Below are 22,884 nucleotides of genomic sequence, written 5' to 3' on the forward strand. Positions count from 1 at the left end.
GCTGGAGTGCAGTGGTGCAATCTCACCTCACTGCAACCTCTGCCTCCCAGGTTCAAGTGATTCTCCTGCCTCAGCCTCCTGACTAGCTGGGATTACAGGTGTGAGCCACCGCACCCGGCCTAATTTTTGTATTTTTAGTAGAGACAGGGTTTCACCATGTTGCCCAGGCTGGTCACAAACTCCTGACCTCAAGTGATCCACCCACCGCGGCCTCCCAAAATGCTGGGATTACAGGCATAAACCACTGCACCGGGCCTTAAAAAACTTTTAAAACGTGCTCAATTTTAAAACAAAAATCAGTATGGAGTCACTCACATATGCTTGTTTTCAGTGGTCTCACACAATCAATCTCTCATTTAGATTAGTCACATACATGCTGATTTTTTTATCACAATGAAAAGAAAGAAAAAAGGGTTTCAGAAGATAGAATCCATGAAGAGGCTAGTAATGAATCCTCTGACCACAGAAAATCAGTGATCGACTGCAAGGTCACAATTTATCAGTATCATAACAAAGAGGTATAATAAATTTTTTCTAAAATAGCCAATTCATTTTTACAACAAATCACAGTGATAAATATTTCTACATGATTCATGTACTTTCATATGAGGTTATTAATATTTATGCTTTTCTGTTATTAGTTTTTTCCTACTCTTGCTTCAAGGTCTAACCATAAATTTCTGGACAGTCTTAAATATCCCAAGAGCCATGAATAAACCACAAAAGTGGTAATTCATCAACATTTATTTTCACCAATGCAATAAATAAATCTGTCATGAGGTTAATTTCTCCTAATCTGTATAAAATAATTCCACTAACCTGTGAAAAGTAATGATCATATTGATTTTTCTAGGGCTCAAACCCTTAGATAAACATCTCTTTGATTACCTGTTTGTGTAAAGAAAACTGAATGCATTTTATATTAATATTTAAACTACTGATAACTGTAAACAAAGTAGCATTTATTAAAATAGAATATACACTTAATTTATACTAAATTCCAGGGATATTTATACAAGTTTTTCAGCCTTAATTTTTAAAGGAACACATGATTTTTTTTAAACATTACCAGTCAAGTATATACAAAATTGAAATATGCCATTCAAGCCAGATTGTGATTTTAAAATAAACCTCTAAATAGCTAAGTAATGTACAATGTGTAAAATTCCAATTAAACACAGGTATAATTCTTATGTAAATATTGGCCCTATAAAACCGAGCGATATTTACAAGCAAACATGATCCAAACAGCACATGCAGATTCAGGGTAGGTAAACACTCGGACACGAACTGCCAGTCGCACTTGGTCTCCACGGCAACAGATTATTTCTTCACAGAAAGGAGATCTATTTAAGAAAAAAAAAATTATTCAATTAAGAAGTGACCATACACTTTAATTCCTTATTTGCAAGTAAATCAGTATTTAAAATAATGTTTTCAGGCTAGGCGTGGTGGCTCATGCCTGTAATCCCAGCACTTTGGGAGGCCGAGACAGGTGGATCACCTGAGGTCAGGAGTTCAAGACCAGCTTGGTCAACATAGTGAAACCCTATCTCTAGTAAAAATTACAAAAATTAGCCAGGTGTGGTGGCCGGCGTCTGTAATCCCAGCTACTTGGGAGGCTGAGGCAGGAGAATCGCTTGAATCCGGGAGGCAGAGGTTGCAGTGAGCCAAGAATGTGCCACTGCACTCCAGCCTGGGCGACAGACTGAGACTCCATCTCAAAAATAAATAAATAAAATAATTTTTTCAAATTCTGTCTCTGCTATCAAAGACACTGTAATTTTGGTCAAGCTATTCAAATTATAGACTATTTCCTTATAGTCCAGACAAAATCAGAGATACCTGAGACTGCACCAAAATCACTGGGCAAATAATCCCAGACTATCTAGGGCTACATTTCAGACCAAATGAATCAAAATCTATGGCAAGGAGGGTCAGTCATTGTAAAAGCTCCCATATGACTCAGATGTCATTTCTAAATAACTACCAGATTAGGCTGGGTGCAATGGCTCACACCTGTAATCCTAGCACTTTGGGAGGCTGAGGTGGGAAGACTGCTTGAGCCCAGGAGTTCAAGACCAGCCTGGGCAACATAGGAAGACCCCCATCTCTACAAAATAAAGATAAAAAAAATAGCCAGGTATGGTGGCACATGCCTGTGGTCCCAGTTGCCTGGGAGGGTGAGGTGGAACGATCACTTGGGCCCAGGAGGTCAAGGCTGCAGTGAGCCACAACTGTGCCACTGTACTCCAGCATGGGCAGCAGAGCAAGACCTTGAGTTAAAAAAAAAAAAGGAAATTAAAAAAACCCTGCCGGACTGATCTCTAAGATTACTAAACTGAAAAAATGATTCCGTAAATTACACCTTACCGAAGACATGTGGCAAATGCACGTCTTGCATTTCTATACACAAAATGTATTGGGAACCCTTTAAATGTGTGACCATCAGGCACAGCCCTTCTTATGGCATCTTGAAATTCTTCATTGCCTGCTGATATACTTGTTGTACGCTCAAATTCATAAGAAGCCAAAGCTGGTGATAAAAGGTAGGAGAGCTGGTCTTCCCAAACAGTAGTGAGGCCGAGATCCTATAAGCAATCAAGAGAAAAAGAAAAAGTGAAATACACTAATATTTTCAAAACCAACTAAATAAAAATGTTGATTATTTTAATGTATACCAAAAAAAGATTTTTAAAAGCTATCATAATATTTTAATAATAATAATTATAGGGATGCATAGAAATAAAAATCAGATAAAAGGAACTATAGGTGATCAGATTTTACTTTTTAGAGAAACAACCAAAAAACATTCAAAACAATGATGTTCACGAAGTCTCCAAATCCTGTACTTCTCTAATATCTACTACAAAATACTACATGAAATAGTCCTAATATGGATGACAGGTATAATTCTTATATTTTGAGATATTTTACTTAACTTTAAAGAGTTTAGGCCAGGCGTGGTGGCTCACGCCTGTAATCCCAGCACTTTGGGAGGCTGAGGTGGGCGGATCATGAGGTCAGGAGATTGAGACCATCCTGGCTAACACAGTGAAACCCTGTATCTACTAAAAATACAAAAAATTAGTTGGGCGTGGTGGCGGGTGCCTGTAGTCCCAGCTACTTGGGAGGCTGAGGCAGGAGAATGGCGTGAACTCGGGAGGCGGAGCTTGCAGTGAGCCGAGATCGTGCCACTGCACTCCAGCCTGGGCGACAGAGCGAGACTCTGTCTCAAAATAAAAAATAAATAAATAAATAAAAAAGAGTTTAGTAAGAATGAATCTGTTTACTAAAGACTGACTCTTCCTACCATAAACTGAACTACACAGAGGTGAGAAAAGTCAACAAATTAATTCTATATGTGATTAAACAAATATTTACTGAACATGTACTCTATAAAACTTATATACTGTAAGAGATAAAAAGATGAAGACATTTTATAGGCCCTTAGGGAGCTTAAAACATATTTCTATGGAATGTTAAAAACAACATGATTCCATTTATTTTTTATTTTTCTAAATTTTTTGAGACAGAGTCTTACTCTGTTGCCCAGGCTGGAATGCAGTGGCGTGATCTCGGCTCACTGCAACTCTGCCTCCCAGCTTCAAGCGATTCTCCTGCCTTAGCCTCCTGAGTAGCTGGGATTACAGACACCCGCCACCACGCCCGGCTAATTTTTGTATTTTTCGTAGAGACGGGGTTTCACCATGTTGGCCAGGCTGGTCTCAAACTCCTGACCTCAAGTGATCCACCCACCTCGGCCTCCCAAAGTGCTGGGATTACAGGCATGAGCCACCGTGCCCAGCCCATGATTCCATTTATAACACCAAATGACCTATTGACCTCTAGACCATGAAGTTAAAAATAATATTGTCACAAATTCTCAAAACTCTAGATATTTTGGTTATCATAATGGATCTTTGGTATTTCCTCATTTTACATTCAAGGTTTTAACTCATCACAAATGGTCTCGAAAGATCCATGATTAACAATGCTTTTCCTGTGGCAAAATGTGAACTTTTGCTGATTTACAGGCACCTTAACTTAAATAGTGATCAACACTGGCATCTATCACTTCTTTTTCTATAAACAGTAATTCTTTTTTTTTTTTTGAGACAGGGTCTTACTGTCACCCAGGCTGGAGTGCAGTGGCACAATCTCGGCTCACTGCAACCTCCACCTCCCTGGCTCCTTTCACCTCAGCCTCCAAGTAGCTGGGACTACAAGCATGCGCCACCACACCTGGCTAATTTTTGTACTTTTTGTAGAGATAGGGTCTCACCATGTTGCCCAGGCTGGTCTTCAACTCCTGAGCTCAAGCGATCCACCCATCTCAGCCTCCCAAACTGCTGGGATTATAGGCGTGAGACACTGTGCCTGGCCAAAATTTTTATAAGATATTGCTTTTATTTGTAAGCAGAACCTAAGAAAAGAAAGCTAAAGCCAATACAAGTGATGAAAGGAAAGAAAAAGTAATAAGGGGCATTCATTTCCAGCAATATAATGGACCAGAGGTCTCCTGACCAACTTTTGCTGAAAACATATTACAAATGCCAGGTTTTCCAAAATATATGTTTAAATGCTCTGATAAGTTGACAAGTGAATAAGAAATATATTAGAGGCCAAAGCTAAGAGTAACTGGGAACCCAGAGAACATGTTTGATAAATCAGTTTGCCTTTGACAGCCTCAAAGAACACAGAAAACACGGCTCACCCAAGGTGAGGAGTGGAACAGGGAACCCTAAAAGGTGAATCAGAAATATTTTGTAGGAATTTTGGATTCCAGTCCTTTGTTGGTGATATGTGTTACAAATAACTTTTCCCACCCCACAGCTTCAATCTCTTAATGTTTTCTTTTGATGAACTTAAGTCTTTAAGATATATTAATCTTTTCCTTTATGACTAATATTTTTTATGTCTTCTTAAAGGCACTTTACAAAGGAAATCTACATGCTATTTGACAAGAGGCTTGATCTGGCTGGGCGCAGTGGCTCACAACTGTAATCCCAGCACTTTGGGAGGCTGAGGCAGGTAGATCACTTTGAGACCAGCCTGGCCAACATGGTGAAACCCTATCTCTACAAAAAATACAAAAATTGGCAGCATGGTAGCACATGTCTATAATCCCAGTTATTCAGGAGGCTGAGGCAGGAGAATTGATTAAACCTGGGAGGTGGAGGTTGCAGTGAACCAAGATCACGCCACTGCACTCCAGCCTGGGTGACAAAGCGAGAGATTCCATCTCAAAAAAAAAAGAGGTTTGATCTCATAAGTAATCAGGGAAATGCAAATTAAAGCCAGACGTCTACTCAGTTGAGTACAACATGAAAACAAACAGAAACCAACCAGGGGAGAACAATGAATATGAAAAAAGTATAACCCAGTATACATATTTTTTATTTAAAGAATAACAGAGATGATGTTTCACCATATTCCTCAGGCTGGTCTTGAACTCCTGGGCTCAAGCGATCCACCCACCTAAGCCTCCCAAAGTGCTGGGATTATAGGCGTGAGCCATCAAGCCCAGCCTAACCCAGGATTTTTAAAGGGGCAAATATGTGAATAAGCATTTCACAAAGACGAAATCCAAATACTGGTAGTCAGCAAAAATCTTGACTCTAAGGGATGTGAACAAGTTCACCATTCTTCATTTCTAGGAGGAAGTAATTCATTCTATAAGTATTAATTAATTTGGAGATTTTTGAGTCTCAGAACTTGAACTCTCATGACTTTCAAAATTGTAAGCTTCATAATAGTAGGGACTGTAGTTGCTTTGTTCAGGGCTAGAATAGTGACTGGCACTATCACACACACCAAAAAATAGTTAAATACATAAATGAAAAAAAGTATGAAACTACAACTATTTCAGTGTGAATTACCTTCCTGTGTTCTGACACCAGGAGCCTCAGCTGCATTTCAATTTCATTACTTGTTACTGATGCGTCAATTGTGGATGCACACAGAGGTGGAAAGGGAGGAAGGGATGTTGTAGCTCCAGGAGCACACACAGATTTAATTGCTTCCTCACTCATGGGTTTCCATTTGGATTCATCGTTCAAATCAAATACACAGGTTTCTACTGCATCAGAGGGTTGACAATTTCCCAGGAACATCTGATGGTTGAAAACACAACCAATTGTTCGATATGGGTACAGTGGTTTGGGCTGTTCAGCAACTGGAGGTTCATCAGGATTGGTAGGTTTATGGATGTACCTAAAAAAATTAAATAATTTTATATATGAGAACTTAAAAATTAAGAAGGCAGCATCTTACTGAGAAAATTATTCTAACACTTAAGGCCATAACTACTTCTCAGAACTACAGTTTAATACTTGTTTTTCTTTTTTATATTTCCACAATTTGATTACTCTGTATTAATTGTATGGTACGTCTTACAATATTGAAACCAACTCTATTAACAACAGAATACATTCTATGTATACTGTTAAGATCAAAGGCCGGACGCGGTAATCCCAGCACTTTCGGAGGCTGAGGCGGGGGGGAGGGGGATCACCTGAGGTCAAGAGTTCGAGACCAGCCTGACCAACATGGTGAAACCCCGTCTCTACTAAAAATACAAAAATCAGCTGGGCGTGGGAGCACGTGCTTGTAGTCCCAGCTACTCGGGAGGCTAAGCCAGGAGAATTGCTTGAACCCGGGAGGCGGAGGCTGCAGTGAGCTGAGATGGCATCACTGCACTCCAGCCTGAGCAACGAGGGCGAAACTCCGTCTCCAAGAAAAAAAATAAATAAATTAAAAATGGTTGCCTCAGATAACATAATTAAAATAATTTGATTATGCATTTTTAGGCACAACTAACCAAAACATTATTAGGCATGATTATCAACCAGGGAGAAAGAGGACTCAGGGGAATGAAAAGAGGGCCCAGGGCTGGGCCTCTAGAACACACACATTTAAAGACAAGATGAAGGAAAAACTGAGAACAGCCAGAGAGGAATAATAAATATTGAAAGACAATGATAAGAAAGAAGCTAAGGAAAGAGAATGTTCCATGAAGAAAGAAGTGTGAGACAGCCAGGTGGAAAGGGGTCCCCAGAGAAACTCCAACCAGCCTGTGCACTGGGAGGAGTGCACACTGGGGAGAAGCCACAGAAGTTCGAGCAATTTGCAATGGGGAGGAGCCTGGCCCCTCCTCTTCCTGAGTGGAAGCTGGAATTCAATCTGCGAAGCAGGAAGCACACTAGGAGGCACTCTGGGTTTGTGGAGTGTCCCTGTTTCCCAGTTTTTTTCCTTTTTGTTCAATAAATTCCATTTTTCTCCCCCTTCAAATTGCCTGCGAGCCTAATTTTTCGTGGCCATGTGACAAGGACCCAGCTCTTAGCTGAACTAAGGAGGAAGTCCTACAACAGAAGTACTCAGCTGTTTCAAAATCTAATGACAGGCTAAAGTACTTTAAAAAATGTGTCTAGGGGATCTGCCAACATGGAGATGGCAACCACATCAAATTTTAAAAAGAAATCATCATTTACAACTTGAATTTATTTTCAGACTTAGGGATGATCATCAGAAAAAAACATATGCCGGCCACGCGTGGTGGCTCATGCCTATAATCTCAGCACTTTGGAAGGCCGTGGTGGGCAGACTGCTTGAGCCCAGGAGTTCAAGACCAGTGTAGACAACACAGCAAAACCTCATCCCTACAGAAAAATTAGCTAGGCATGGCTGTGCATACCTGCAGTCCCAGCTATGCAAGAGGCTGAGGTAGGAGGACCACCGGAACCCAGGAGAGGGAGGCTGCAGCGGGCTGTGACTGTGCCACTGCACTCCAGCCTGGGCAACAGTGAGACACTGCCAAAAAAAAAAAAAAGAGAAAACTGAAAAAAAAATATGCTAATCATACAAAACTAGTAAATATAATTTACTGTTTACCAACATCATGTTGGTAAAGAATATTTGAGGTAAAAATTTTCTTAGAGTTCATTTACTTGGCTACCATAATTGAAGTACTTTTTTACATAATCACTGAAAAGGCTCTAACTAAAATCATCAACACGTACCTTCAAGTACCATCAATATGGACAAAAAGCCCTTATAATTTAAAATACTTATAACTTAAGCCGGACACGGTGGCTCACGCCTGTAATCCCAGCACTTTGGGAGGCTGAGGTGGATCACCTGAGGTCAGGAGTTCGAGACCAGCCTGGCTAACATGGTGAAAACTCGTCTCTACTAAAAATACAAAAATCAGCCAGGTGCGGTGGCACGTGCCTGTAATCCCAGCTACTTGGGAGGCTGAGGCAGGAGAATCGGCTTGAACCTGGGAGGTGGAGGTTGCAGTGAGCTGAGATTGTGCCAGTGCACTCCAGCCCAGGTGACAGAGCGAGACTTCATCTCAAAAAAAAAACTTATAACTTCATTTTAATATCCTTATAAACTTCGTAGACTAACCTGTGTCCTGTTAAACTCTCCCAAAAAGTGATGGTCCCATCAGTTCCACAAGTCATAACCCATGCATGAGGTACACCTTTTGCCTTGGTCCCAACACAAACAAAGGCTTCTAATCCATATCCAAGAAGAAGGCTGCACAGAAGGTTAGCATGATCTTCACAGTCACCCTGGAAGATAAATTACAATGAAGTATTCATTCTTCCATATTATTTCCTCATTACATACTTAAATACAAAATTATCATAAAAATTTATTGGCTGGGCACAGTGGCTCACGCCTGTAATCCCAACAATTTGGGAGGCCGAGGCGGGTGGATCACGTGACGTCAGGAGTTCGAGACCAGCCTGGCCAACATAAGGAAGCTCTGTCTCTACTAAAAATACAAAAACTAGCTGGGCATGGTGGCACGCACCATTAGTCCCAGCTACTCGGGAGGCGAGGCAAGAGAATCACGTGAACTTGGGAGGCGGAGGTTGCAGCGAGCTGCAATCGCGCCACTGCATTCTAGCCTCGGCAACAGAGTAAGACTTTGTTTCCAAAAAAAAAAAAAAAAAAAAAAAAAAAAAATGTTTATAAAGAACTCAACAACACAGAAAGAAAAGTAGAATTTTTTTTTTTTTTTGAGACAGGGTCTTCCTCTGTCACCCAGGCTGGTGACATGATTCACAGCAGCCTTGACCTCCCAGGCTTAAGTGATTTTCCCATCTCAGCCTCCCAAGTAGCTGGGACTAAAGGTGTGCACCACGACAACTAGCTAACTTTTAAATTTTTTTGTATAAACGCGGGTCTTACTGTGTTACCCAGGCTGCTCTTGAACTCCTAGGCTCAAGTGATCCTCCTGCCTCAGCCTCCCAAAGTGTTGGGATTACAGGCATGAGCTCCTGTGCCCAGCCTGGAATATTTTAATAGATTAATAGCTGAAGGACATGAACAAACAAGCAAACAAGTCATACAGCAAGAAATGCAAATAAATGGAAAACACTCAACCAATGACTGATAGTATCTATATGTGATAATTTCAAGAAACTATATACGTAAGAAAAATGACTGGCAAGAACAACAACAAAATGCCAACAATGGTTATTACTGGGGAGGTTATATATAATTTTCCACTCTATTTCCCAGATTTTCTTTGATGTGGTTATATTACTTTCAATTTTAAAAAGTTATAAAGACCCATAAAAAAATAGAAAATATTAGCTGGGTATGGTGGTGTATGCCTGTAATCCCAGCTACTCGGGAGGCTGAGGCAGGAGAATTGCTTGAACCCAGGAGGCAGAGGTTGCAGTGAGCTGAGATCATGCCACTGCACTCCAGCCTGGACAACAGAGTGAGACTCTGTCTCAAAAAAAAAAAAAAAGAAAGAAAAGAAAACATCTGATACTGTGTTCTGTGAAAAAATTACTAAGATATTAAACAGTATGGCTACAATTTTGTATTTAAGTGTAGGACGACTACACACAAAAGCAAAAATAACTGTTTGAGTTGAGTGTCAGAATGAAGAAATTTCTTTTTTTTTTCTCTCTTGAGATAGGGTCTAGTTCTGACACCCCGGCTGGAGTGCAGTGGCATGATCTCAGCTCACTGCTGCCTTGACGTCCTCAGCTCACTGCAGCCTTGATGTCCCCAGCTCAAGCAATTCCCCCGCTTCAGCCTCCTGAATAGCTGGGACCATAGGCACTCATCACTAGGCCCAGCTATTTTTTGTGTTTTTGTAGAGACAGAGTTTCACCAATTTGCCCTGGCTGGTCTCGAATTCCTGGACTCAAGCAATCCGCTTGCCTCAGCCTCCCAAAGTGCTGGGACTACAGGCATGAGCCACCTTACCTGGCCAAAAAATTTCTTTCTCCAAAAAATTTGCACTGGTGGTGCTACAGTTTTTTTTTTTTTTAAATTAACTGTAAGAAAACAAATAGCATTTTATAATTCTTAAAGTGGCTTTACAAAAATGTAATAACCAATCTTTTATTTTTTAATTTACCTTTTTTTTTGAGACGGAGTCTCGCTCTGTCAGCCAGGCTGGAATGCAGTGGCATCACCTCGGCTCACTACAACCTCCTCCTCCCAGGTTCCAACGATTCTCAGCCTCCTAAGTAGCTAGGACTACAGGCATGCACCACCACACCCAGCTAATTTTTGTATTTTTAGTAAAGATGGAGTTTCACCATGTTGGCCAGGTTGGTCTTGAACTCCTGACCTCAAGTGATCCACCCACCTTGGCCTCCCAAAGTGCTGGGATTACAGGCATGAGCCACTGTGCCTGGCTTAATCAACCTTTTAGACCCAATTATTTCTGAGATTTTGTCCTGAAGAAAATTCAGAAGTAAAATAATAATATCTGCAAAGATAGTCAATGTGAAAGTTCATTCACGGTAACATTAAAAAATTTAAAATGAGCTTAACTTTATGGCCAGGTGTGCCAGCTTTTGCCTGTAATCTCAGCACTTTGGGAGGCTGAGGCGGTCAGATCACTTGAGGCCAGGAGTTCAAGACCAGCCTGGCCAAGAAACTCCATCTCTACTAAAAATACCAAAAAAAAAAAAAAAAAAGCCAGGAACGGTGGCTCCATGCCTGTAGTCTCAGCTACTCAGGAGGCTGAGGTAGGAGAATTGCTTGAGGCTGGGAGGCAGAGGTTGCAGTAAGCCGAGATCGTGACACTGCACTCCAGCCTGGGTGACAGAGGGAGACTCCGTCCCAAAAAAAAACCAAAACAACAACAAAACCACTGAATAAAAAAAAAGAGCCTAACTTGGCAATTCCTACAATAGGGAAATAGTTAAGTATATTTTGTATATTGACTCAAGAAAACTTAAACACTCATTAAAATGGAAATCAGCACTTTAGGAGGCAGAGGCGGGCAGATCACCTAAGGTCAGGGGTTCGAGACCAGCCTGGCCAACATAGTGAAACCCCATCTGTACTAAAAATACAAAAATGAGCTGGGGGTGGTGGCGGGCACCTGTAATCCCAGCTACTAGGGAGGCTGAGGCAGGAGAATCGCTTGAACCCAGGAGACGGAGGTTGCAGTGGGCCAAGATCATGCCATTGCACTCCAGCCTGGGTGACAAGAAGAAAACTCTGTCTCATTTAAAAAAAAAGGAAATCAGAGACTGTAGCAACACATAGAAAAATGTTCATAGCATAATGCTTAATTATAAAGATACAAAAATTTATTTACAATAATTATAATTATGGAATAAATGATACATATACAGCAGAAAAAATATAAAAAGAAATAATAAACTAGGAATAGAATTATAGGTAAAGTTTCACCATTACTGTTGTAATACTGTTGTAATGCTGTTGTTTGTACAGTAAAAAAAATATCTAAATATATATATATATATGTATTTTTTTTTTTTTTTTGAGACAGAGTCTTGCTCTGTCACCCAGTTTGGAGTGCAGTGGCGCGATCTCAGCTCACTGCAACCTCCACCTCATGGGTTCAAGTGATTCTCCTGCCTCAGCCTCCCGAGTAGCTGGGACTACAGGCGTGTGCCACCATGCCCAGCTGATTTTTTGTGGTTTTAGTAGAGATGGAGTTTCACCATATCAGCCAGGATGATCTCGATCTCCTGACCTTGTGATCCACCCGCTTCAGCCTCCCAAAGTGCTGGGATTACAGGCGTGAGCCACCACAACTGGCCCATGCCTGGGTAATTTTTACATAGTTTTTTAGAGACAGGGATTTTGCCATGTTGCCCAGGTTTGTCTGGAACTTCTGGGCTAAAGTGATTTGCCTACCTTGGCCTACCCAAGTGCTGGAATTGCAGGTGTCAGACACCATGCCTGGCCTGCTGTCACCTTTATTTATTTATTTTTTTGAGACAGAGTCTCACTCTGTCACCCAGGCTAAAGACAGTTTTCTGTGTTTTTTTTTTTGAGATGGAGTTTCGCTCTTATTGCCCAGACTGGAGTGCGATGGCGTGATCTTGGCTCACTGCAACCTCCACCTCCAAGGTTCAAGTGATTCTCCTGCCTCAGCCTCCCAAGTAGCTGGGATTACAGGAGCCCGCCACCGTGCCTGGCTAATTTTTGTATTTTTTCAGTAGAGATGGAATTTCTCCATGTTAGTCAGGCTGTTCTAGAACTCCCGACCTCAGGTGATCCACCCTCCTCAGCCTCCCAAAGTGCTGGGATTACAGGCGTGAGCCACCGTGCCTGGCCTAAAGATAGTTTTACTTGTTTGTTATCACACTATCAACATTTTTAGAACACAGATTAGGAAATATCCCATAATCTATAAAATTAGTTTACTGAAATCAAGTCATTCAAAAAGTGTGATTAAATATACATTTGTATTTAAGTACAAACTAAACAAACTAAACAAAATAGCGTGCAATTCAAGATTTTTTCTATTTTAATATTTTTTCTATATTAATTTTGTACTGCCATTTTCTCTTTTTTTTTTTTTATGGAGTTTCACTCGTTGCCCAGGCTGGACTGCAATGGCGCGATCTCAGCTCACCGCAATCTCTGCCTCCCAGGTTCAAGCAATTCTCCTGCCTCAGCCTCCTGAGTAGCTAGGATTACAGGCATGCGCCACCACGCCACGCTAATTTTGTATTTTTAGTGGACACGGGGTTTCTCCACATTGGTCAGACTGGTCTCAAACTCCTGACCTCAGGTGATCCGCCTGCCTCAGCCTCCCAAAGTGCTGGGATTACAGGCGTGAGCCACCATACCCGGCCTTATTTTCTCTTTTTTAAAGATTATCTGAGCAAATTGCAACACATCAATAGTACCAGAAAGCCATGGTCTGGTCCTGGTGCTGTTTCTAATTCATTCTGTAACTTGATTTCTGACATTTTAGTACTTGTAGGTCCCTACATCACAGAAATCACAATAAATAAGAAACTACATGAGAAAATAAAGATGCTGAGTTTTTTGTGTATTGATATTTAAATGTTATGAAAAACAGAACAAGGTTCCGACATGGTCAAGTTGATAGCACCCCAAAGGGGTTAGTTCCAGGACCCTTGCAAAACAAAATCCATGGATACTCAAGGCTTATATAAAACAGTATTTTTTTTTTTTTTTTGAGATGAATCTTGCTCTGTCCTCAGGCTAGAGTGCAATGGTGCGATCTCGGCTCACTGCAACCTCCGTCTCCAGGGTCCAAGCGATTCTCCTGCCTCAGCCTCCTGAGTAGCTGGGATTACAGGCACACGACACCATGCCCAGATAATTTTTTGTATTTTAGTAGAGATAGGGTTTCACCATGTTGCCCAGACTGGTCTTGAACTCCTGACCTCAGGTGATCCACCTGCCTCAGCCTCCCAAAATGCTGGGATACAGGCATGAGCCACTGCGGCCAGCCAAAATGGTATAGTATTTTATATATAACCTAAGCACATCTTCCTGTATACTTTAAATCACCTCTAAATTGTTTAAAAATCTCAATACAATGTAAATGCTACATAAACGTTGTTACACTCCATTGTTTTTTATTTGTACTATTTTTTATTATTGTACTGTTATTTTTTACTTTCATAAGTATTTTTGATCTGCAGTTGGTTGAATCTACAGATACAGAACCTGTGGGTATAGAGGGTTGACTATATGTGCATTTTCCTAAGGCATTCTTTTACAAATGGATTACAAATTCAGAGTAACTATGATATACTGCTACTTAATTCTATTATGTGTGTATAATACCTTGTTTCTACAGAGAAAGGCCAGCAGAGTGCACCACTGCTCCTGTTTACCTCCTCCTCCAATAACAGGGGCTCGCTCATAACCAAGGACATTAACAAATCTTGCTGCTTGCCTTGGAGTATCAAGAAGCCGTCCAGCTCGAAGTGGTTTAACATAGGAACAGACTGGTCTATTTATCCCATTTTCATCCTAGGGAAAGGGGGAAAAACATCTGTAATGACATATTAATCATCCCCAATTATGTTTTTTTCAAATACATTAATGTAGGATAAAATAATTCAGCATACCATTGATTAAGTGCTTACCTTGTATCCAGTATTAGGCTGCAAAGTGCTGTGTATATAATTTCCCTTAATCCTCATCTCTATTATTTTCATTTTATAGATGAAAACTGAGGAGCTACAGCTATTATGCAACAGAGCCAGGTTCAAGCTCTGAGCTGTTTTACTCCAAAGGCTGTGGCAATAAGAACTCCTCGGAGAAATGTATGGGTAGGTATGTAGGGGAGGGAGAGGTGCTCTAAGCTGAAGTATTTTTTCACATTACCATATAGAATTTAACAACATATAGCCAGACAGAACAAATAACTCTTCTGATTGGCTGATATAACAGAAATGATTGTAGCTTGATTCTAGTTTGTTTCCATTAGGGCCTCAAATTTAGGGATCCACAGGAAACAATAATTTGTTAACCAAGTCAACTGAAAGCAAAATTTCAAAAAACACTCTAGAAAAAGTTTTACATTCTAAATACAGGGTATCTCCTGGTGTTGGTGCTGAATACCTTGTATGCATATATAGGTCTGTGATGACTGTCTACCACTGTGATTTTATAGTTAGTATTACCAAAGCCCACAATCTCTTTACCTTCATGTTTACTGATATGGCACTGTGAAAGGGCCACTTACTACTCAAGATTTGGAGATGACCTACCCTCTCTGATAGGGCTCCTCAGGACATGAGATCTAACCCAGCCAACAGAAACACCATCTGTTTGAATTATCAGAACCACTGATGTCTTTCTCCACAACCAAAACATCTTTTTCCAATATACTCCCACACTTTAGCAAGGAAAAAACACTCACTTATTTACATTTGATTATAGTGAGAAAGATCATTAATTTTTATGTTGCAGAGCAAACTGGCTATAGATTCCATTCATACCTATAGTTCTCAACTGTAGAAGGCATCAATTTTTTTTTTTTTTTTTTTTTTCTGAGACAGAGTCCCACTATTGTCCAGGCTGGAGTGTAGTAGCGTGATCTCAGCTTGCTGCAACCTCCGCCCCCAGGTTCAAGCGACTCTTGTGCCTCAGACTCCTGAGTAGCTGGGATTACAGGTATGCGCCACCACACCTGGCTAATTTTTGTATTCTTGTAGAGATGGGGTTTCACGATGTTGACCAGGCTGGTCTCAAACTCCTGACCTCAAGTGATCCACCCACCTCGACCTCCCAAAGTGCTGGGATTACAGGCGTGAGCCACTGTGCCTAGCCTAGAGGGCACCCATTTTTAAAACAGAGGATTATTATTCTAATTTTGGGGGGATGTAGAGAACTATGGTTTTCTTTTACATGAACTTAGCATTACTAATAATCTAGTGTTGTATAACAATACTAAGTCCTGAAATCACAAACTAAATATTAAAAGGATATCCTCAATCCTCAAGTGATTTACAACATTTTCTTAAAACCTAGTGGCCTTAGGCTGGGCACAGTGGCTCACACCTGTAACCCCAGCACTTTGGGAGGCCGAGGCGGGCGGATCACAAGGTCAGAAGATCAAGACCATCCTGGCTAACATGGTGAAACCTCGTCTCTACTAAAAATACAAAAAAAATTAGCCAGGCATGTAGTCCCAGCTACTGGGGCGGCTGAGGCAGGAGAATGGCATGAACCTGGGAGGCGGAGCTTCCAGTGAGCCAAGATCACGCCACTGCACTCCAGCCTGGGCAAGAGCGAGACTCCGTCTCAAAAAAAAAAAAAAAAAAAAAACAAACCTAGTGGCCTTAAAGTTCAATTTCTGTAACTGATTTTAAAGTTTCTTGCACTAAAAAGTTCAAAAAGCATCATTCAGTGAATTACTACTATACTATAGCAAAACCAGCTAACAAAGGATAAAAAGAGTAATGAATTTTTAAGTATAATGGCCACGGCAAATCCACAGATCTTTGGTTAGGACTGAGGTGCAGGACTGTTACTCCTATTCTTACGAATCCACTAACAGGCAAGAAAAGATGAGCACATAAGAAGTGGAAGCATTTGCCTAAGTCAATCATCAATAGTAGCATCTTAGAATGTAAGATATGTCGTTTTATTACAGCAATATTCTAATATTATCTAAATATATCCCCACAAGCTACCTAAGTGTTTTGAAAAGTTACTATTTCAACCTCTGAATGGGCACTATCCAGTAAGAAAATGACTAACCATTATGAGCTATTTAAATTTTAATTAAAATTTAAAATTCAATTATTTTTAGTCATAATAGCCACATTTTGAATGCTCAGTACATGGCTGGTGACCACCATACTGGTTAGCACAGATACAGAACATTTCCATCATTGCAAAAAGTTCTTGGCCAGGTATGGTGGCTCATGCCTATGATCCCAGCACTTTGGGAGGCTGAGGCGGGCGGGTCACGAGGTCAGGAGATCGAGACCATCCTGGCTAACACTGTGAAACCCCATCTCTACTAAAAACACAAAAAATTAGCCGGGCATGGTGGCACATGCCTGTAGTCCCAGCTACTTGGGAGGCTGAGGCAGGAGAATCACTTGAACCTGGGAGGTGGAGGTTGCAGTGAGCCAAGATCGCACCACTGCACTCCAGCCTGGGTGAATGAGACTCTGTCTCACAAAAAAAAAAAAAAAAAAAAAAGTTCTTTACTTTCAGTGCTGGATACATTAGAAATTTTTTTGGCCTTGATATGTATATTAATGTTTTGATTTATAACTATTGTTTTTATAATTAGATTGCTTTACACTGTTGTTCTTTAATTTCAGAACTAGTCAAGTACAGGAAGCAGCAGCAAGAAACAGTTCTGGGGAATCTAAATTAAATCAGCATTTTATTTACTCTATGTATATGGAAAGAGGTGGCACAAACCAAAAAGGCACCAGTTGAAACTCCAATTTAATACAGACTTTGCCATGACTGAGTTGCTGTTTGGCCTTGAAAAGACTGTTCACTTCTCTAACCTTCATACTGTTTACAAAAAGAGCCAATGCCTGGCCACTTGACAATCTTATATGGTTACTATGAGACTAACTTGCCTCCTATGGTTCAAATCTTACAATGAATTCCGAGAGAGGAACTCGTTTAAGTAGTATTTCCTAAAAGAAAATCCCACTTCCTTGACTTCCTTAGTGCATTTCAACTTCTTCCTCCTCTTTGATCCTGCCATTTCTCTGATTCACTGCCTCACTCCATCCTGAGTCCTCTCTAGTTCCTAATTCCACGTGGCAATGAATAAATGCCTCAGACTATATAGACAGCAGGGAGCCAGTTTTTTAAATATATATATATGTGTATTTTTATATATGTGTATATTTTTTGTTGTTGTTATTGTTATTGTTTTGAGACAGAGTCTCACTCTTGTTGCCCAGGCTGGAGTACAATGGCGTGATCTTGGCTCACTGCAACCTCCGCCTCCCGGGTAAAGCAATTCTCCTGCCTCAGCCTCCTGACTAACTGGGATTATAGGTGCCTGCCACCAAGCCTGGCTAATTTTTGTATTTTTAGTAGAGACAAGGTTTCGCCATGTTGGCCACGCTGGTCTCAAACTCCTGACCTCAGAGGATCCACCTGCCTTGGCCTCCCCAAGTGCTGGGATTACAGGCGTGAGCCACCGCGCCCTGCCAGGAAGCCAGTTATATTTTAATTGGTTTCTCCTTGCCCTTGTCCTGATAATGTTGTTACCTTGCCAACCAGTCATTCAATATATAAACAACGCTATCGGAAAGTCAGAAGCCATTTCCCTTATTCCCACCTCTAGTCAACCTCTCATTCCCAAGCTCCCCATCTGGACACTAAACCACTTTTAGCCTGTTCCAAAATCTAGGGAAAGTAGGGTAAAGCTGGATGAATGTACAGGATTTGAGAAACTTAACTTAAAATAATATACTACACTATACTTAGATGAAAGCATCTATATGAGGCTGAATATATACAAAATATTTGAACTGTTCCTTAGGAGTTACAAAAAATACGTGAACCTGACCACACTTTTTTTTTTTTTTTTTTTTTTTTGAGACGGAGTCTTGCTCTTTTGCCCAGGCCGGACTGCAGTGGCGCAATCTCTGCTCACTGCAAGCTCTGCCTCCCGGGTTCACACCATTCTCCTGCCTCAGCCTCCCGAGTAGCTCGGATTATACGCGCCCGCTACGGCGCCCAGCTAATTTTTTGTGTTTTTAGTAGAAATGGGGTTTCACCGTGTTAGCCAGGTTGGTCTTGATCTCCTGACCTCGTGATCCACCCACCTCAGCCTCCCCAAGTGCTAGGATTACAGCTGTGAGCCACCGCGCCCAGCCGACCTGACCATATATTTTATGTTGGTCTGTTAAAGAGAGAAAATGGGTTTAGGACTCAGGAAAAATGGAGGCAGAGATATTTAGTTGAAATGCTTCAGTTAAACATTACTGGTCACTGGCTTAGAGGTCGTGGTTATACACAATTTTTTAAAAAACTCTAACAAAAAAAAATATATATGCCCAGAGCCCCCCTGTTCTGCACACAGGAGCTGGATTTACATATAACCTGCAAAGTGTCCAAATGGTTAATTATTTAGCACTAAGTATCAAGCAAATACACATTCCAAGTTAAACAAAATGGATTTTCATCTACTTTAAATCAAATATATTCAGAAAGGGTTTAAAACACAGTAATTGATTCAACCTGAGAAAGGTGATTTTTCAAAAACCCACAATAACTGAAATTGAAAGTAAAATAAGACATGGATTGATCTTGCCACTCACTATGCAGTGAAAGAGAATATTACAAAATCAGCATTTTATTTTACAAATGCACTTTTATTTTTTGGAATACATTTTACAAATAAATATTAAATGGAATTTACGCACATAACAGTAAATCTCAAATACAGGCATAAAATTATTCTAATATAATTTACAAACCTGTGCAAAAATCTTAACCAGTCGTGAGTTGTGTGAGGGTCGAATTTGCAAATATTCTCTCCACCACTGCTTAGCATATACAAGAAATAATCGCTCTTTCTCTGCAGTTTTCTGACGTTCCAAAGCAAGCTTGAAATTAAAAAAAATATTTTTCAATGTCTATTCATTATCTTTAATTACTACAAAATATGTAACAAATTTGTCTACTTCTCTACATCATTAGCACCCTAATCTGAGTCATCATCATCTTCTATAAAAGCCTCCTAACTTCCCTGTTTCTACACTTAACCCCTAGTACAATCCAGTCTCCATACAATCATAAGTCACCTTTTTTTCCTCCCAAGACAGAATTTTTTTTTTTTTTTTTTGGTTGTGGGGGATGCAGTCTCGCTCTGTCGCCCAGGCTGGAGTACAGTGGCATGATCTCAGCTCACTGCAACCTCAGCCTCCTACGTTCAAGCAATTCTCCTGCCTCAGCCTCCTGAGTAGCTGGGACTACAGGCACATGCCACCACACTCAGCTAATTTTTTTTTTGTATTTTTAGTAGAGACAGGGTTTCACCACATTGGTCAAGCTAGTCTCGAACTCCTGAGCTCATGATCCACCCGCCTTGGCCTCCCAAAGTGCTGGGATTACCGCGCCCAGCCCAGAAATTTTTAAATAGTAAATCATACAAGACGGGCATGGTGGCTCACGCCTGTAATCCCAACACTTTGGGAGGCCTAGGCAGGTGGATCATTTGAGGTCAGGAGTTCAAGACCAGCCTGACCAACATGGTGAAACCCCATCTCAACTAAAAATACAAAAACTAGCTGGGGATAGTGGTACATGCCTGTAATCCCAGCTACTCGGGAGGCTGAGGCAGGAGAATTGCTTGAACCCGGGAGGCAGAGGTTGCAGTGAGCCAAGTTCATGCCACCGTACTCCACCCTGGGCGACTCTATCTCAAAAAAACAAAACAAAACAAAACATATTGTCGTTCTCTTGTTTAAAACACTTCATTCTCCATCACATTGCAAAATACCTGCCCTGGCCTATGAACTCTGGCCCGACTCATTTTCTCCTCTCTCCCCAACCCACTACGCTGTAGCCACACAGGGCTTTCGGTCCTCCATAGGGGCTTTTGTTCTAGGCTGTTCTCAGTGCTGGAAGCTCAGCCCCAATCTTTGCGTGGCTGGTTACTTCCTGCAGTTCAGACTCTTTCCCTACCTTAGTCACTCGACCTATAATTAGCCACCCAATAACCACTGTATCATATCACCTGTAATAATTCTCCATAAAACACCTTCTACTATCTGATTGTTTGCTGACTTATTGTTTCTCCTGCACTGGAATCTAAACTCCTTGAGAGCAAGCTGTCTAGCTGTCTGCTGCCCTATACACAGCTACATCTGCAGTGTCTAGAACGGTGTCTAGCACATTTTGACATCTATTTAGGATCCATACATATTTCTGACTTTAATTTCTTTTAAGAGACAGGGTCTTGCTCTGTCACCCAGTCTGGAGTGCTACTACTGCATGATCATGGCTCACTGTAGCCTCAAAGTCCTGGGCTCAAGTGATCCTCCCACCTTAGCCTCCCCAGCAGCTGGGACTACAGGGATGCACCACCATGCGCAGTTAATTTTTAAAATTTTTTCTAGAGATGAAGTCTACCTATGTTGCCCAGGCTGGTCTTGAACTCCTGGCCTGAAGTGATCCTCTTACCTTGGCCTCCCAAATTGCTGGGATTACAGACTAATTAGCCTGGCTAAAATTTTTAATAGTGCAATTTTAAAGAGAAAATTGGAAGCAATTTGTTTATCAGAAATAGAATAAACTTATGTTTTAGTCACTAGAAATTATAAATATGACAGTGGAAATATGAGAAAATATATATAAAATAGTGTTAAGTTTAAAAAGGAGAACCTGGCTGGGCACAGTGGTCCACGTCTGCAATCCCAATGTTTTGGGAGGCTGAGGCAGGTGGATTGCTTGAGGCTGGGAGTTTGAGGTTTCAGTGAGCTATAATCACACCACTGCACTCAAGCCTGAGAGTCAGAGTGAGATGCTGTCTCTAAAAAAATAAAATTTAATTAAAAAAAAAAAGTTACTACCCAAAAAAAGTAGAGCCCAAACATTTACTTTATATGTCACATAAATATATGAATAACATGATTAAAACTCATGTATACCACTTTGGGAGACCGAGGCAGGCAGATCACGAGGTTAAGAGATCAAGACCATCCTGGCCAACATGGTGAAACCCTGTCTCTATTAAAAATACAAAAATTAGCTGGGTGTGATGGCACGCGCCTGTAGTCCCAGCTACTCAGGAGACTGAGGCAGGAGAATTGCTTTAACTCGGGAGGCAGAGGTTGCAGTGAGCCAAGACTGCGCCACTGCACTCCAACCTGGCAACACAGCGAGACTCTGTCTGAAAAAACAAAAAACAAAAAAAACCCTCATGTATACACATATGTATATGTGTGTATACACCATTTATTTAAGAGACAGGGTCTTAGTCTGTAATCTAGGCTAGTGTGCAGTGGTACAATCACAGCTCACTGTAACCTCAAATTCCTGGGTCAAGCAATCCTCCCATTTCAGCTTCCCAAGCAGCTGGGACTACAAGTATGTACCACCATGCTTGACTGATTTTTAAAAATTTTTGTAGAGACAGGGTCTCACTATGTTGCCCAGGCTGGTCCTAAACTGCTGGACTCAAAAGTGATCCACCCACCTTAGCCTCCCATAGGGCTGGGTATTTATTTGAGTAACATCAAAGTTGGTTCCCACTATGTGGTTTCAGGTATATATACCACCCATGACACATGTCAGAAGCTAGAGATTAGAGGGAGATGAGAGTTTACAAAAGGAAGGAAAAAAAGTTTAAAGAAAACAGGGCAGGACATTGTTTGCCTGAGGGAGAAGCACTAGCGTCTAACCACAGGTCTGTAAAAGGAACAATATGACAGGCAGGGTGGAGTAAAGGATGGTGTATGTAATCAAGGAGAACCATTCCACAAGTGCCACCCCAGCAAGTCAGCAGATAATGAGAACCTCCAAACTAAAGACTGGCAAGAACTAAACACAGATGGCAAATCCAATGTGAAGGAATGAAAAAATCTGCCAATCTTATAAGACCCAGGAAGAAAGTAATTCATCAGAGACCTGACAGTGGAATTAGGGAAAAAAGCCTCTCCAAACACACTCTAGAGGTGGCAAGCACTTCTACCCTGAGAGAACAGAGCAGAAAAGACATAAACAGCAAGTTTTCAATAAACGTCTGTGAAAGAACGTTAAGATCCCACCCCACTGAGGTTGCACTTTACTCTTTTATCCTCTTCAGCTTTATCCTGTAATTCTTTTTTTTTTTTCTTTTTCTGAGATGGAGTCTTGCTCTGTTGCCCAGGCTGGAGTGCACTGGCACAATCTGGGCTCACTGCAAGCTCCGCCTCCCGGTTCACGCCATTCTCCTGCCTCAGCCTCCTGAGTAGCTGGGACTACAGGCGCCCGCCACCACACCCAGCTAATTTTTTTTTTCTTTTTTTTTTGTATTTTTAGTAGAAGCAGGGTTTCACCGTGTTAGCCAGGATGGTCTCAATCTCCTGACCTCATGATCCGCCCACCTTGGCCTCCCAAAGTGCTGGGATTACAGGCGTGAGCCACCGGCCTATCCTGTAATTCTTATGTTGTCTC

General features: G+C 41.1%; 1 protein-coding gene across 3 annotated transcripts in view; it reads right to left on the reverse strand.

Moving 5' to 3' along the window:
- Positions 1-370: 370 nt before the first annotated feature.
- CEP76 (centrosomal protein 76) overlaps positions 371-22,884 on the reverse strand; it is a 30,253-nt gene continuing 7,739 nt past the window's right edge. For all 3 annotated transcript variants that reach the window (XM_030810797.1, XM_030810798.1, XM_003276693.3), the window contains exons 7-12: positions 19,203-19,331; positions 14,071-14,259; positions 8,413-8,579; positions 5,883-6,216; positions 2,374-2,591; positions 371-1,346 (exon numbers count right to left, since the gene is read on the reverse strand). In XM_030810797.1, coding sequence (XP_030666657.1) covers positions 1,208-1,346; positions 2,374-2,591; positions 5,883-6,216; positions 8,413-8,579; positions 14,071-14,259; positions 19,203-19,331 — 1,176 coding nt within the window. In that variant the 3' untranslated portion in view covers positions 371-1,207. The remainder of the gene's footprint in view (positions 1,347-2,373; positions 2,592-5,882; positions 6,217-8,412; positions 8,580-14,070; positions 14,260-19,202; positions 19,332-22,884) is intronic.

The sequence above is a fragment of the Nomascus leucogenys genome, chromosome 4 (genome assembly GCF_006542625.1).
Source record: "Nomascus leucogenys isolate Asia chromosome 4, Asia_NLE_v1, whole genome shotgun sequence".
NCBI classification, from domain to species: domain Eukaryota; kingdom Metazoa; phylum Chordata; class Mammalia; order Primates; family Hylobatidae; genus Nomascus; species Nomascus leucogenys.